This window comes from Notolepis coatsorum, assembly GCF_963971535.1.
Source record: "Notolepis coatsorum genome assembly, chromosome: 10".
Classification (NCBI taxonomy): Eukaryota; Metazoa; Chordata; class Actinopteri; order Aulopiformes; family Paralepididae; genus Notolepis; species Notolepis coatsorum.
In genome coordinates, this window is record NC_140174.1 from 110,203,378 (window position 1) to 110,218,977 (window position 15,600).

At 47.7% G+C, this 15,600-nt stretch overlaps 1 protein-coding gene across 4 annotated transcripts in view; it reads left to right on the plus strand.

The window, feature by feature from the left end:
• Positions 1-15,600, plus strand: part of cnot6l (CCR4-NOT transcription complex, subunit 6-like) — a gene marked incomplete at its 3' end in the record, with an annotated part of 77,737 nt that overhangs the window by 9,992 nt on the left and 52,145 nt on the right. For all 4 annotated transcript variants that reach the window (XM_084322349.1, XM_084322351.1, XM_084322350.1 and 1 more), the window contains exon 2: positions 11,722-11,843. In XM_084322349.1, the coding sequence (XP_084178475.1) occupies positions 11,732-11,843 (112 nt within the window). In that variant the 5' untranslated portion in view covers positions 11,722-11,731. The remainder of the gene's footprint in view (positions 1-11,721; positions 11,844-15,600) is intronic.

Here is a 15,600-nt window from a genome sequence, read left to right on the forward strand (position 1 = left end):
TGCTAGACTGAAGTTCCTCAGCTTTGGTTAGAAGCTGCTAGACTGAAGTTCCTCAGCTCTGGTTAGAAGCTGCTAGACTGAAGTGCCTCAGCTCTGGTTAGAAGCTGCTAGACTGAAGTGCCTCAGCTCTGGTTAGAAGCTGCTAGACTGAAGTTCCTCAGCTTTGGTTAGAAGCTGCTAGACTGAAGTTCCTCAGCTTTGGTTAGAAGCTGCTTGACTGAAGTTCCTCAACTCTGGTTAGAAGCTGCTAGACTGAAGTTCCTCTGCTTTGGTTAGAAGCTGCTACATTTACATTTAGTCATTTTAGCTGACGCTTTTATCCAAAGCGACTTACAAGTTCTGTACGACAAGCAGGGAACAAAATAAGCACCCGCCAAATGCCAATGGCATGTAGATTTCCTCTTTGGCTGGTAAATTACACTACTACGCTACTCAGCCACTCTGTCATGTAAAATAATTGGGAGACATATTAGAGTATTATATCAGGGCTATACAGTGTGAGCATTTCACTCGCATTTGCCTCTAAAAATAGATTTGTGCGAACCGGAAAAATCATTTAGGAGCACAGTGTGCGAGTAATAGTCTTGCGTAGTGGGCGTGTCAACAACTGCGCAATTGTCATTTCATAATAGAGACGGATGAAAAAAGTAGTAGAACGCGCTCACCTCACTAGACTTGACACTGGGTGCTGTAACCTCTAATATCATACATAAAAATAGGGAAACAATGTCCAGGCACGCACTCGAAGTTTTTCCAAATTTATTCTCATCTCGAGCCACGCTGCTTCTATGTGCAACGAAAACTCCGCAAGCAGCAGTTCCAATTGTCTAACATGCTTTGCATCCTCGCCAGTTATACCCACGTCACGCTAAAAAACAATAACTACCGTAATATTATCTGCTAACTGAGTACTCCAACTAAGCTAACCTGCCAGTGCTAACACTAACTACTGCTAACGCTAATCACTGGGGACGCTCAGAGGCATAGTGAGGGAAGGGAGGGCTGAGAATCTGTCTCTCTCCGTCTATCTCTCTCTGTGTGTGTGTCTCTCTCTCTCTCCCTCTCCCTCTCTCCATCTCTCTCCTGAACCCATTTCATTAAAAAGGAAGATATTGATGGACAGTAGCTATAGTATATAGCTCAGTAGCTGTAAAATAATAATTGTATTGATTAACTATTATTCAATAGCGTTTAAATTATAATGAATTAAATAATTGTATAAAGAATTTTCCATGTTCTGTCATCTAATAATATATTCCATTACCTTTCCGATCTGTATCAAAGTCAAAATGTTGGTATTGTGACAACAGTACAACATACAAAAGCAGCTTGACAACCGATATCCTTTGTGTCTAGTAAGCATGGGCCAATGTGTGATTTTGGTGATATGTGCTATTGCACAGATGTTGACCCTTAGTATGCACACGCACAGTATAATATGCATGTAATAAATAGTTTGTTAATAAACTCTGTTACTTGAAAAATGTTCACTGTGCTGTGCTCCTAAATTTCTTTGTGTGCTCCTAATTTTTATTTTATTTAGGAGCACATGTGCTCCCTGGGGAAAAGGTTAGCGTAGAGCCCTGTATATAGTAATAATAATAACACATGGCGATATACTAAAAAGCTATTTCAAATTTTTGGCTGGTAAAAAATCTGCCTGGCTGGTAGAAAAAGTTAATTTAGTTCCCTGACGACAAGTCATCAGGAAGGGCACACCTCTCTCTCTCTCTCTCGTTCTCTCGTTCTCTCTCTCTCTCTCTCTCTCTCTCTCTCTCTCTCTCTCTCTCTAACACACACACATTTTGAGTCAGAAACAAACATAGTATCAATGAGAGTATCGTACCTACCATAGGTAAATAAATGTTTAAAAAAACAAAAACTGCCCGTTAATCTTGCGTCAAAAAATATTGTGCCGTTAAAATAATTTTGCGTTAATAACGCGATAAAGTTGACAGCCTTAGTATAAACATAACCCTAACATATGTATAAACATAACCTTGGTGGAACAATCTTGAGATTTCTTTAATACATTGCTAGACATTGCTAGACTGAAGTTCCTCAGCTCTGGTTAGAAGCTGCTAGACTGAAGTTCCTCAACTCTGGTTAGAAGCTGCTAGACTGAAGTTCCTCAGCTCTGGTTAGAAGCTGCTTGACTGAAGTTCCTCAGCTCTGGTTAGAAGCTGCTAGACTGAAGTTCCTCAACTTTGGTTAGAAGCTGCTAGACTGAAGTGCCTCAACTCTGGTTAGAAGCTGCTAGACTGAAGTGCCTCAGCTCTGGTTAGAAGCTGCTTGACTGAAGTGCCTCAACTCTGGTTAGAAGCTGCTAGACTGAAGATCCTCAACTCTTGTTAGAAGCTGCTAGACTGAAGATCCTCAACTCTTGTTAGAAGCTGGCAGGTTGGATACCTCATTGATCCCCAAAGAGAAACCAGTTGTCCCATGACAGCAGCTAGCAGACCCATACAAGAGATGAGAGCTACAAAAAGGTGTTACATGATTATACACAACTATACAACTATACAAATACAGTAAAGTATACTATAGTATAAAAATCTATAATTAATCTTTAATAATCTGGCAAGTTCAAGTCAAGTCAAGAGTTTTAATTGTCACGGCATACAGGTATACAATGAAATGCGGGTGGTCTTGCCCGCAACGATGTGCAATACAGTGGTACATATAATAGAATCAAAAGAAGGAAACAACATTGTGCAGTAACAGGTAGCAGGTAACATGGAGTGACATCTCGGTATCTGTACATAGTTATTTACAGAGCATGTGGGACATGCTAGTTAGCTTTGGTAGTGCAATACACTGTTTCTGTTATTCTAATTTAAAGTGTCCTTTCCTTTGGCCATAAGTGTGCGTGTGTGCGACATGAGTGTGTGCCCGCTCATGTTAAAGTGTTAAGTGGCTGCTCGTGTGTGAGTGTGCACAGTGTGCGTGTCGTGTGTGTGTTCATGTGTGCTGTGTGTGGACAGTTCAATGTTCTGAGCACTCAATGTTCATTGTTCATGGCTCTGATGGCCTGGGGGAAGAAGCTGAGCCTAAGCCGCTCTGTCCTAGTAGCTGGGGTTCGCAGGCGTCTGCCTGACCTCAGCAGCTGAAACAGGCTGTTATTGGGGTGGTGAGGGTCTTTCATTATCCTGCAGGCTCTGGATTTGCACCTCTTGTTGTATAGAACCTGCAGGGGGGGTAGTGCAATACCCGTGGTACGCTCGGGTGGTACGCTCGTGGTACTCATGCAAGTAGAATGAGTTCAAGCATAGATCATTAATCAAATCAAATTTATTTGTAAAGCCCGCAATCACAAGTTCTATGTCGTTATGGCTTGCTCAGCACCTGTCTGCATATATCTCGCTTCAGCGTATACACTGAATAAAAAAATTCCACCATGTACCTTTACATGCCAGCATTCATCTGGCCACACCCCCATCTGCTTACCTACATAAGCAGGGTTGGGGCCACACACTCATCTCCTTCTTAAATTTCATCACAAGCTAAGTGCTGCTCACATGCCCACTTGACGTGAAGAAAAATATTTAGTCTGAGGAAAGGAAAACAGAAGAACAAGGAGATACGTTGACATCATATCTTTATTTTCTCTCTCACTATTTTCGAGAAAATACGGCGATATTGTCTTCGTTACTGGAGTGTCTGGATCATTCCGACCTTCAGCGGTTTTTTCGTATTAGGAGCTCACGCCGCTGACATGCTTCCCAACTACAATCCTCCTTGATGCGGCTGGATGGGTTTACCCTCCAGCAACACAGCTGGACTGTAGGACGCACGACTGTTGTGAGAAGCGGTTGTTTCCAGGTTGGGTACGTACTGTTTTGCTTGCAAGCTCTGGTTGTTGTTGATGCTGTGGGGGTTAGCTAACAATTTACGAAACGCCGACTCCAGGCTAGGGTCCTCTGCTCGGCTTAAACGGCGGTCGGAGGATCTTGGTCTGACGCCCATGATGGCTAATCTAGTGGGCAGAGCTAGGTCCTGGTGATCCCAGGATTCTAGAGCGGATGCTTCTCTGTTCCGTGCAGGCCCCATCTTTCATATACAAATGAAAGTATACCCTAACGAGGAAATGTGGGCATAGGATCTTCTTTATCGGAAGTTCCATGCTCAAAGGGCCACGCTGTATGTCTGGATCACCGTTGACAACTGTGTTCTGACATTTCTTTTTCTTTTCCCTGTTAGGGGAGGGATTGGGACAGCGGCCTGTCTGAAGTGTGGCTTGTTATGTCATTGTATACAGTTCAAGTGATAGCTGCTTAGCTTGCGTGCTAGTTTGTAGACTACTGTGTTAGCCAGTCAGCTGTTAGCTGCGCAGCTGTTAGCTGTGGCGTTAGCTCGCTGTGTTTACCAGGCTGGTATACGTTAGCTTGTTGCTATCAGCCGGACGGCTGTTAGCTTAATGCTACACTGTTGAACGTTTTCTGTGACTATAACATGCCTTAAACACTCTGACTACGACGTCATCTTTGACAGAGGATGTTAGTCGAACCTACCGGGAGCCCGGCCAGCGAGGACTGCGTCAACATGGAGAACCGTAGCGGCTGGGTGGCGCAGCGACGCTGCCCTCGTCGTCAACACAGGGATGCTGTGTTCAACGTCGGTGCCCCGTTAGCCAGATTGCAGTTCGCTTGGCCTGCGCTCAGGGTAGGGAGGTCCCGACCGGACCTTAAACACTTTTTCTTCCTTCCCTTCTAAATGTTTTGTAATAACGATGTTTTCCAAAACGGGTGTTGCTGCAATACATTGAGGATACGACGCGTGTTGTGTGTGAATTGTCTTGTCACTGGTATAGCTTCTCTCTCCATATAAATCGGGTTGTTGTTTTACATGTGTAAAAATTATCTGGTTAGTTATGTTGAGAACATATGTGTGTTCATGTACTGTGAACTCACAACTAAGGGGGTTAATTAACCTATAAAGCTATGCTTAGTGACATATGAGTGAAGAATGAATTCTTTTCTCAGCCTGTAATGACAATGAACAGTGTGTTCACATATTAACAGGGTTACCTGTTCAATTTGGCCATATCAAGGGTAAGGTAGGAGGGGTGATCCCCCCCCCGGTTTCCCTGGGGCTTCCCCACCCTCCTTTCAGACATGTTGTTTACAATATATTGTGTCACTGTGTTTGTGGGGATACGATGTAACCCTTAGCTTAATTGCTGGGGTTGTGCTAACCGCTTGAGAAACTATATTTTCCTAAAGAAAAGATTGTTTGGTCGCTTATCTTGTGTGCTTAGCAAGGCCTGTGGCCGATACATAATCGAGGATTCTGTATTCTCTCGTTATGAAAAACGGCGTTCCTCTGTAGCAAGAGTGTATTTGCCATTTTTTTGTTGTGATAAAGGGTTGTGTGTGTCTTGTGATCTACAACTGGGTTAGGTTGGCCACAGAAGCACATGTGTAAGTCTGGTACCGGGGCTCTTAAAGGGGCCCTCTCTATTCTGTGTTTTTTCCTTAGTAAAAATCAGATAGCAGGTTAGCACATGAGCTGTGTGAAGCTGTTAGACACTTCATGTAGCTGACTATGACTGTGTCAAGTGTGTCATGCTCTTTTTTGTCATTACATCGTATCATGGGTGTGGGGTCGTAAAGGGGTGAACTGGTAATCCTTTCCTCCCCTTTTTTGATGGGCAGGGGTTCCTGTCATGTTGCTGTTCGGCACGTTACAGGGTAAGAGGGGGGGGGGAGGGAGTTTCCTGGTCCCACGCCCTGGAAGATTGGGCGTGTGCACCGCAGAAATTCCCCCGCCATAGAGTACGTCACTGTGCGCGTCTCTGTTGGTAAGACTTCCGTGAGTTGTTCAGGTCCATGTGATGGATCTGTTTCAGGGAGTTGTCAGAGCTCCTCCTCACGAAGCTCCTCCTCGGGCCTTCTGTGAGTTAGGACTCTCCTTCCCTGTGAGGGAGCCTCCTCAGAGTTCAGAGCCTCCTCCTCAGATTGTCAAGGTGAGTAGAACTTCAAAAAGGAGTCCTGCTCTATTGTGTGTGTATTCGATTCAATTCGATTATTGAGTGTGTATTGGTTCAGTGCCTCCTCCTCGGAGAGCCCTAACCCAAATTTTACATAGCTCAATGTTGCAATATATTCTTTTCAATCTATACAGCTCGCGTGGGAAGTCTCTCTGGGGATTTCCGTCTCCTCCCTATGGCGAGGATGGTGGGATGTAAAAATGTAAACAGTTTTTACCCTCAGCTGCATCACGTGGGATTCATGTCAGTCTGTGTTTCTTTCTTTTTTGAATAAAAAGAGGAAGGTACATGAAGCACGACGGCTCCGTGTCGTTCTCCCAGGCGACTTGGAGGAACAATGTTCTCAATGCTCTCGGTTCGACCTTGGTCCAGGAATTTGTTTTGGCTGACTGACTGGCACAATTTATCCCAGCCACATCCCTTTAAATTTGATTTGAATAGAGTGGAATATAACTCTATTGATTTGAGTGGAGTGAGTTTTAACAACTCCGTCCAAATGACTGAATGCATTATTAGTCCAAGTGTCCAAGTGTCTTATCAGTTCATTTTGGTAGATCCTGTGCGCGGTAAACAGATCCAAAATCTTCTTATTGCAGTCCAAAAGCTTCGATAATCCAAAAATGACCACGTCTTCAAGTACCTAGTAAATTATTTTAATAAAGTAGGAGATAGGGCTGGGCGATATAACGATAACGATAAATATCGCGATATATTTTAATAATCGATATCGAATATCGAAATAAAAAAAATATCGATTTTTTTTTTTTTTTTTTTTTTTTTTTTGACCTGCAACAGGGCAGTTTTAAAACCAGAGACAGTGGACAGACTTGTCTTTCTTGCCTGCAACTTAAAGTAATGGCTTTGCTTGTCCAAATGACAATACTGACCAAATTCAGATTTCTTTTTCTCTTGTCCATTTATTTTGTTTGCTTTCTAATTTAAAATACATTTTGAAACCGTCTGTACACAGTAGGCTATGTGTGCTAGCAGAACTAGACTCCAGTCACGAGTCACGGTGCACATGTGCGGTGGTTTGTCCACCAAAAAAGCGCCAAAAGATCGAAAATAAACTAGCAGAGCCAGAACTGTTCAACTCCCCTGGAGCCACAGCCAGCAGAGAAGCCGGTTTACTTTAGCTTTTAAACCAGCTGCAGCCTGAGAACTGGAGTGTGAGGGGATGTAACACTAAAGATGGCGGCAATGACAAAGAATTGCTGCAAAATAAACATACATCTGTTGTTAAAAAGAAAAAAAAAATTAATTTTTTTTATACTTATAACAATTCGATAATTATCGATATCGAAAAATAAAATTATCATATCGTTATCGCGATATGATTTTTTTCCATATTGCCCAGCCCTAGTAGGAGATGTCCACAAACACGCCACAAGAGGAAGCCCCACGGACCTGGTCCCGCCGAGAGTCAGGACATGCATGGGGAAAGATGCATTTTTTTACTCTGCTACGGTAATGTGGAATGCACTGCCAACATTTATAAAACTCCTGAACTCCCCTCTCGGATTTAAATCCGCCCTAAAAACATGGCTCAGCAGCAACTCAAATTGGTCTTAAAATGTTTTTTTTATCTCTTTTATAATAACTTGGCTTTTATTTCTTTTATCATGAGTTGCTTTTAAGGGTTTGCGGATTTTCTTTTAACATTAGTTAACTGTATGAGTTGTCAGGTTAGGTGTTTTTATAAAAAAAAAAATAGAATGTGTCCTGTCAGTGTACATGTCCATTTGTGTTTCTGTGCCTTTTTATGTTCCATGTATGGACCACAATGGAAACAAGCCTTGGCTTTATTGTGTTTTATCCATTTTTGACCTGCGTTATTGACACTGTTATTGTCTTGTCTTTTAAAATGTTTTTTTGTCATACGATTTGTGTCAAAATAAAGTATTTCAATTCAATTCAATGGTAACCCGATTATGATGTCCCAATAGGCAGAGAGGGTTAGCCTTATTCTGCTTCTTATAATATAAATATAATATAATAAAATATGCAATCCACTGATTAGATCCATTCAGAGTTGATTTGAGTATAGTCCGGCCACCGGCACGAAGCAGGGCATAGCAGCGTCGGGCTCCATGGAGCAGTAGAGGCGGCGGTAGGAACGGCCTTGAAGGCCTTGGGAGAGAGGAAAGAAATGCGACTTGTCTCTGCAAGAGGTGGGAGGGTAGTGACGCATTTGGGTCTCGACGCATACATAGTGCTGGCTCGGTGTGTTTCTGTTAAAGAATCACACAGGGGCTAAGTGCGCCTTGGTTGCTTGTTAAAACAGCGTTTTTATAGGGCAACTGGGATGGAGCTTTGTCTCTTCCGAGCGCCAGTTTACTAGGTTGTCTCGATGAATTCTCGTTCATATCTGGGGGATGTTAACGGAATAGATCTGAACATAGGTAGAGGGGTCTCACGCCCTTGGGGTGGGCCACTGAGCACGGTCCAAATGGGACCGTCTGGGTGGCGCCCTCTTTTCATGTTTTAGATCGACACGCATACCTACCCCCTCTTTTGGAGTGGGCATGTCGGCGTGGTTAGGACACAGGACTGGTCTGGTCGCGCTGGTCCAGGTCAGTTAACCCGTTGTCCACCGGGGATGCAGATCTGCTGTTCTGGTACCCTGAGGGACCTGTGCTTTTTTCGGGGGGAAAAATGCCGGGTCGGTCCGGGTGTCACAGGGTTAGGCGCTATGGAGATCCTTTGTTGGGTACATATTGTACTCTGCACTATCGTAATGGCTTACGGCCATGCCAACCTGTACACGCCCGATCTTGTCCGATCTCGGACGCTACGCAGGTTCGGTCCTGGTTAGTACTTGGTTGGGAGACCGCCTGAGAATACCAAGTGCGGTGTGCTTAGGGCTGGTTCTCCATTCTTTTCGCTCCTCTCTCACGCGTGGCGAAGAGGGGGCTGTTGGGGTGGTCTTGGACCTCCTCTGGTAACCCTGTGCTTCCCGTGCCGCCGGGCCCAGTCCGAAGTAAAGTTTCGTTGATACCGTAGGCCTGGGATAACCCTTTTTTGAAAACTGAAACACTTGTACTGCGGTATAGCCAGTGTATGCCCGCAGGTGTGTTTTGGAGTTTTTTCTTGAGGGGTTATAGGAACAACCACCGTCTGTACAGAGAGGGTAGTTGATTCCCTGGTATGTTGGAGCAGAGTCAACTCCCGGGTTACCCGGTTGAGTGTGCCCCTGCACGTTCATGACGTCTGCCAATCATGTCAGCCTTCTCTGCCTCGACCCCTCTGGGTGATTTTTTTTTAATGGAGGCTTTGTCATGCAACAACGCCAGCATACGCCCCTTCCGCCGGGGGGGCTGTTTTCAGCTGACTCCTTTGGCGCCTGTCTCGTCCGCAGTGCTCCAGGCTCAGGTTACAGCCTGTTGCCTGGTTTCCCCGGTGTGCTGCCTGCTTCCGTTGGTTAACCTTTTTGAGTGCTTACGGCCATGCTGACTGCCTGTTCTGCAGGGTCAGTGTGCCAGGCGGTGTGCTATTGGGGGGAAAGGGCCCGCTCTTGGAGGGGCCTTATCCGAATACGCTGGCGATGTGGGGGGCGGTGTCACTAAGTGGCCACCTCTGAGCGGATCTCGGCCTGTCTGTCCGACATCTCCGTCTGGATGACGACCAACCACCTCAAACTGAACCTAAGCAAAACAGAATTGCTCCACCTGCCGGCCAAATCCTCCCCCCTGGCCGACCTCTCCATCACAGTCGAGAATGCAGCTGTGACCGCGTCCCCGACCGCCAAGAACCTTGGTGTTGTCCTCGACGACCAGTTGAACTTCTCTGCTCACATCGCAGCGACAACCAGAACCTGCAGATTCCTCCTGAGCAACGTCAGAAGGATACGTCCCTTCCTGACAAAAGAAGCCACCCAACTCCTCGTCCAATCAACAGTCATCTCCCGCCTCGACTACTGCAACGCACTGCTAGCTGGCCTCCCGGCCACTGCCACCAAGCCTCTTCAACTCATTCAAAACGCAGCGGCCCGCCTGATCTCAAACCTACCGAAGTCGGCCCATGTCACCCCACTTCTTAGGGACCTGCACTGGCTCCCCATTGCTGCACGTATCCGCTTCAAGGCCCTCGACCTAGGATACCGTGCGGCAAAGGGAACCGCTCCCGCCTACCTCCGGTCAATGGTCTCTAACTACACACCCTCAAGACCCCTACGCTCTGCATCTTCTGGCCGCCTCAGACCTACTCCTATCCAAGCTCCCGGAGGGTCATCAAAGAGAAGCCGCCTATTCTCAGTCCTTGCCCCACAATGGTGGAATGAACTACCCATCCCAGTTAGGACAGCCGAATCCCGTCCAATCTTTCGCCGTCGACTAAAGACTCACTTCTTCAACCATTATCTGAAATGATAAAAAAAAGAAAAAAAAAATCTAACCCTGACTAACCTTACTGTCATGCACTTGTCCTAATAAACTAACCTACACTGTAACACGCAACACTTGATGAACATTGTTACTCAGCTGATAGAGTTGTACCCTTCTTGCTGTCTTGTCGTACAGAACTTGTAAGTCGCTTTGGATAAAAGCGTCAGCTAAATGAGTAAATGTAAATTGGGTCTTGATGCCTGGCGTCATTGACCTCTCCGGGCCCCCTTTTTCAGGGGATCCAGTCCCTTCAGTGGGTCTGGGTCTTCCTTCGCGCTCCGCTGCTACGGCCTTGCCACGGGGTTGGGTTTGCTCTTGACCCCGTGATTTTTGGGGGCAGTAACGAGGTTGTTCCTTCCGTTCGTTCCCGGGTGGCATGCGGGTTGTGCGTGTGTGTAGTCGTGGGGTCAAGCCACGGTCTGCTCACCCTGTGCGTTGAGTTGCTTGAGTGCCTCTTCGCACGGTCGGATCCGTCGCCCTCCCGTGAACCTCCAATAGGGGGGGTATCCTCCATTAGGGAGGGTCGGGGGGGCTCGGTCCTCCCCGGTCTGATGGTTGTGGGGGGCCTCAGCGGGGTACATTTGTCGGGCTATGGCTCCCGCTCAGCCCCTGTAATGCAGACAGGTGCTGAGCAAGCCATAACGACATAGAACGAAGGGTTATGTATATAACCCAGTTCTATGAGTTATGGTGCGCTCAGCACCTGGACGCCGCTGCGGCCCTTGATTTTCCATTGTGGTGAAATTTGTTGGGAAGGAGATGAGTGTGTGGCCCCACCCCTGCTTATGTAGGTAAGCGGATGGGGGTGTGGCCAGATGAATGCTGGCATGTAAAGGTACATGGTGGAATTTTTTATTCAGTGTATATACGCTGAAGCGAGATATATGCAGACAGGTGCTGAGCGCACCATAACTCATAGAACTGGGTTATATACATAACCCGTCGTTAATGTCCCCATGCGCCAGACAAGTCTTCTTTAAACAAGTCGAGAAGAAACATCACAATAAATCAAGAACAAAAAACCCACCATGAAATCCAAAATACATGTAAAATAAATAAATGTAAAATAAATAAATGTAACACTCCCAGCGAAGGTAAGGAAAAACTCACAAAAAACCTAGCAATAGGGGGTGGGGTGGGGGGAAGCACCACAGGCAATGTGGAGGAGAGAAACCTTAGAAGGGTTGTTCAAGGGGGAATACCCCTTCTTGGATGTCGGTGATAGTAGTGTTTCTATGGATGATGATCAATGATTTAATGGCCATTAAAGGTCATCTCCTTTGACTCTCCAAACTAACTCTCTCTCTCTCACTCTCACTCTCACTCTCACTCTCTCTCTCTCTTTTCCAGATTACCAGGTATGCCAAAGGAAAAATATGATCCTCCAGATCCCCGCAGATTGTATACCATCATGTCAGCCGAGGAGGCAGCCAATGGGAAGAAGTCTTACTGGGCAGAGCTGGAGATATCAGGTCAGTTGGTCAGTTAGGAGGCAGCCAATGGGAAGGAGTCTCACTGGGCAGAGCTAGAGATATCGGGTCAGTTGGTCAGTTTAGCCCAAACGGGGTTCCCCCACGGCATTCTGGGACAAGGTAGTGCAGGGGAAAAAAGTTTTACAAATATATTTATTACATCCAACCCTGCCTCACACTTAACCCTGCCGCTCACATCCAACCCTGCCTGTCTCTAGGGCTAGTGGTGATGTCTGTCCTCCTCATTAAACCTGCTGGTCTCTAGGACTAGTGGTGATGTCTGTCCTCTAGGTGGCATTAAACCTGCTGGTCTCTAGGGCTAGTGGTGATGTCTGTCCTCATTAAACCTGCCTGTCTCTAGGACTAGTGGTGATGTCTGTCCTCTAGGTGGCATTAAACCTGCTGGTCTCTAGGACTAGTGGTGATGTCTGTCCTCCTCTAGGTGGCATTAGACCTGCCAGTCTCTAGGGCTAGTGGTGATGTCTGTCCTCCTCTAGGTGGCATTAGACCTGCCAGTCTCTAGGGCTAGTGGTGATGTCTGTCCTCCTCTAGGTGGCATTAGACCTGCCAGTCTCTAGGGCTAGTGGTGATGTCTGTCCTCCTCTAGGTGGCATTAGACCTGCTGGTCTCTAGGGCTAGTGGTGATGTCTGTCCTCCTCTAGGTGGCATTAGACCTGCCAGTCTCTAGGGCTTGTGGTGATGTCTGTCCTCCTCTAGGTGGCATTAGACCTGCTGGTCTCTAGGACTAGTGGTGATGTCTGTCCTCCTCTAGGTGGCATTAGACCTGCCAGTCTCTAGGGCTAGTGGTGATGTCTGTCCTCTTCTGGGGTGGCATTAAAATGTCCCTGACCGTATCTGTGGACATAGGGATCTTTGTCTTTTGTTTAAATGTCTGGATTTATTAAAACCAACCAATAGAACGGAGGTTCTTTAAACCCATTCATGACATAAGCCACAACAATTGATTGATTGATTGAAAAATGTTATTAACAGGTTGCAGAATGGGTACAATACAGTACGGCTCAATACACACAATTGTTAACACTATGACGACCGGCGCGGCCCGCGGATTTAAGCCTCGGAGGACAGCAGAAAGTAAACAAACCGATGTACTTTCAAAGAGCTTTATATATCATTTATAGTATTGCTATCGTTAGGTTATGACTATAACCAAGTTCTGTTAGTTAGGGGCGATGCTTGGCATCGCCTTCTGCACTATCTCGCGTACGTGCACGCGTACTGAATAAACCACAAATGTACCTCTAATACCAGTATTAGTCTGACCACACCCCTCATCAGCTTACCTTCATAAGCAGGTGTGTGGTCACCTGCTCTCCTCCTTCCCAAGCTTTCACCACAAGGTGAGGACAAGGGCTGCAGCGGCGTCCGATGCCAAGCATCGCCCCTAACTAACAGAACTTGGTTATAGTCATAACCTAACGTTCTGTATCGTTAGTGGCTTAGCTTGGCATCGCCTTCTGCACAAGGGAGGCCAAGCGGAGCCACTTGGCTGACAAATACACCCCGCTGACAGCCCCCCAAAACCATCAGAACAGGGAGGGCCGAGCCCCCCCGACCCCCCCTAATGGAGGGTAGCCCCCCTATTAGGGACGTCACGGGAGGGCGACGGACCCGACCGTGCGAAGAGGCACTCAAGCAACTCAACGCACAGGGTGAGCAGACCGTGGCTTGACCCACGACTACACACACGCACAACCCGCATGCCACCCGGGAACGAACGGAGGAACAACCTCGTTACTGCCCCCAGAATCACGGGGTCAAGGGCAAACCCAACCCCGTGGCAAGGCCGTAGCAGCGGAGCACGAAGGAAGACCCAGACCCACCAAAAGGACTGGACTCCCTGGAATGGGGGCCCGGAGAAGTCCATGATGCCAGCATCAAGACCCCACCAGGTGGGCACGTAGTGCCCCGCCCCCCACATCGCCAGCGTATTCGGACAAAGGCCCCTCAGTTACTGCACCTGGTATTCCCAGGCGGAACCAACCAGGCCAGTAAGCCGAGCGGGCCCCGTCCCCCCAATAGTACACCGCCTGGCACACTGACCCTGCAGAATAGGCAGTCAGCATGGCCGTAAGCACACAAAAAAGGTTAACCAACGGAAGCAGGCAGCGCACCGGGGAAAAACCAGGCAACAGGCTGTTAACCCTAGCCTGGAGACTGCGGACGAGACAGGCGCCAGAGGGGACAGCTGAACACAGCCGCCCCGGCGGAAGGAGCGTAAGCTGGCGGTGTTGCATGACCAAGCCTCCATTTAACAACCCCCACCCAGAGGGGTCGAGGCAGAGAAGGCTGACACGATTGGCAGACGTCATGAACATGCAGGGGCACCCTCAACCGGTGAACCCGGGAGTTGACACTGCTCCAACACACCAGGGAATCAACCACCTCGGTGTTACCCAATGCGGTGGTTGTTCCTATAACCCCTCAAGAAAAAACTCCAAAACACACCTGCGGGTATACACCGGCTATACCGCAGTACAAGCGTTTCAGTTTCCAAAAAGGGTTAACCCAGGCCTACGGGTCGCAAACATCACTTCGGACCGGGCCTGGCGGTACGGGAAGCACAGGGTCACCAGAGGAGGTCAAAAAACCACCCCCACAGGCCCCTCTTCGCCATGCGTGAGAGAGGAGCGAAAAACAATGGAGAACCAGCCCCTAAGCACACCGTACCTGGTATTCCCCGGCGGTCTCCCAACCAAGTACTAACCAGGACCAACCTGTGTAGCGGCCGAGATCCGACGAGATCGAGCGCGTACAGAATGGCATGGCTGTAAGCCATGACGACAGTGCTGAGTAAAAACATACCCAACCAGGGTCTCCATAGCGCTTAACCCTGTGACACCCAGACCGACCTGGCATTTTTCCCCCTGAAAAAAGCCCAAGTCCCTCAGGGTACCAGAACAGCAGATCTGCATCCCCGGCGGACAACGGGTTCAACTGATCTGGACCAGCGTGACCAGAACCAGTCCCGTGCCCTAACCACGCCGACATGCCTACTCCAGGAGAAGGGCAGATATGCGTGTTGATCTTAACATGAAAAGAAGGCGCCACCCAGACGTCGGGACGAACCGCGCCTGGTGGCCCACCCCAAGGGCGTGAGACCCCACTACATATGTTCAGATCCATCCCGTCATCATCCCCCAGACATGAACGAGGATCCGTCGACAACCCACCCAGGTCATGGGATGTGGTCGCCGGAAGAGGAAAAACCCCCATCTCAGTTGCTTTATAAAAACGCTGTTTCAACCACAAGCAACTAAGGCGTGCCAGTCAATCGCCTGTTTACAGCGAGCTAGCACTATACGTGCGTCGGGACACACCCCCATCAATGAACAGGCTATTTAGACCTGTCATTGAATCCCCAAGGCGCCCAGGGGAACGACAAGAGGGGTGTGACACTCCCTAACTCCAACACTTCTGGAATAGAAAGAAGGAAGCATCAACAGTATGTATCCCAGTCTACACAGCCGGGGTAAAAAATGTTCACATTTTTACATCCCACCACCCTCCCATAGGAAAGAGACGGGGATCCCCAGAGAGACTTCCCACGCGAGCTGTACAGATTGAAAAGAATATATTGCACCTTGAGCCATGTAAAAAACTGGTTTTAGGGCCTCCGGGGAAGAGGCACCGAACCCATACACACTCAATAAACGAATTGAATCGAATATACATACAATAGAAAAGGACCCTTCTAGAGGGTCCACTCACTTTGACAATCTGAGGAGGAAGGCTC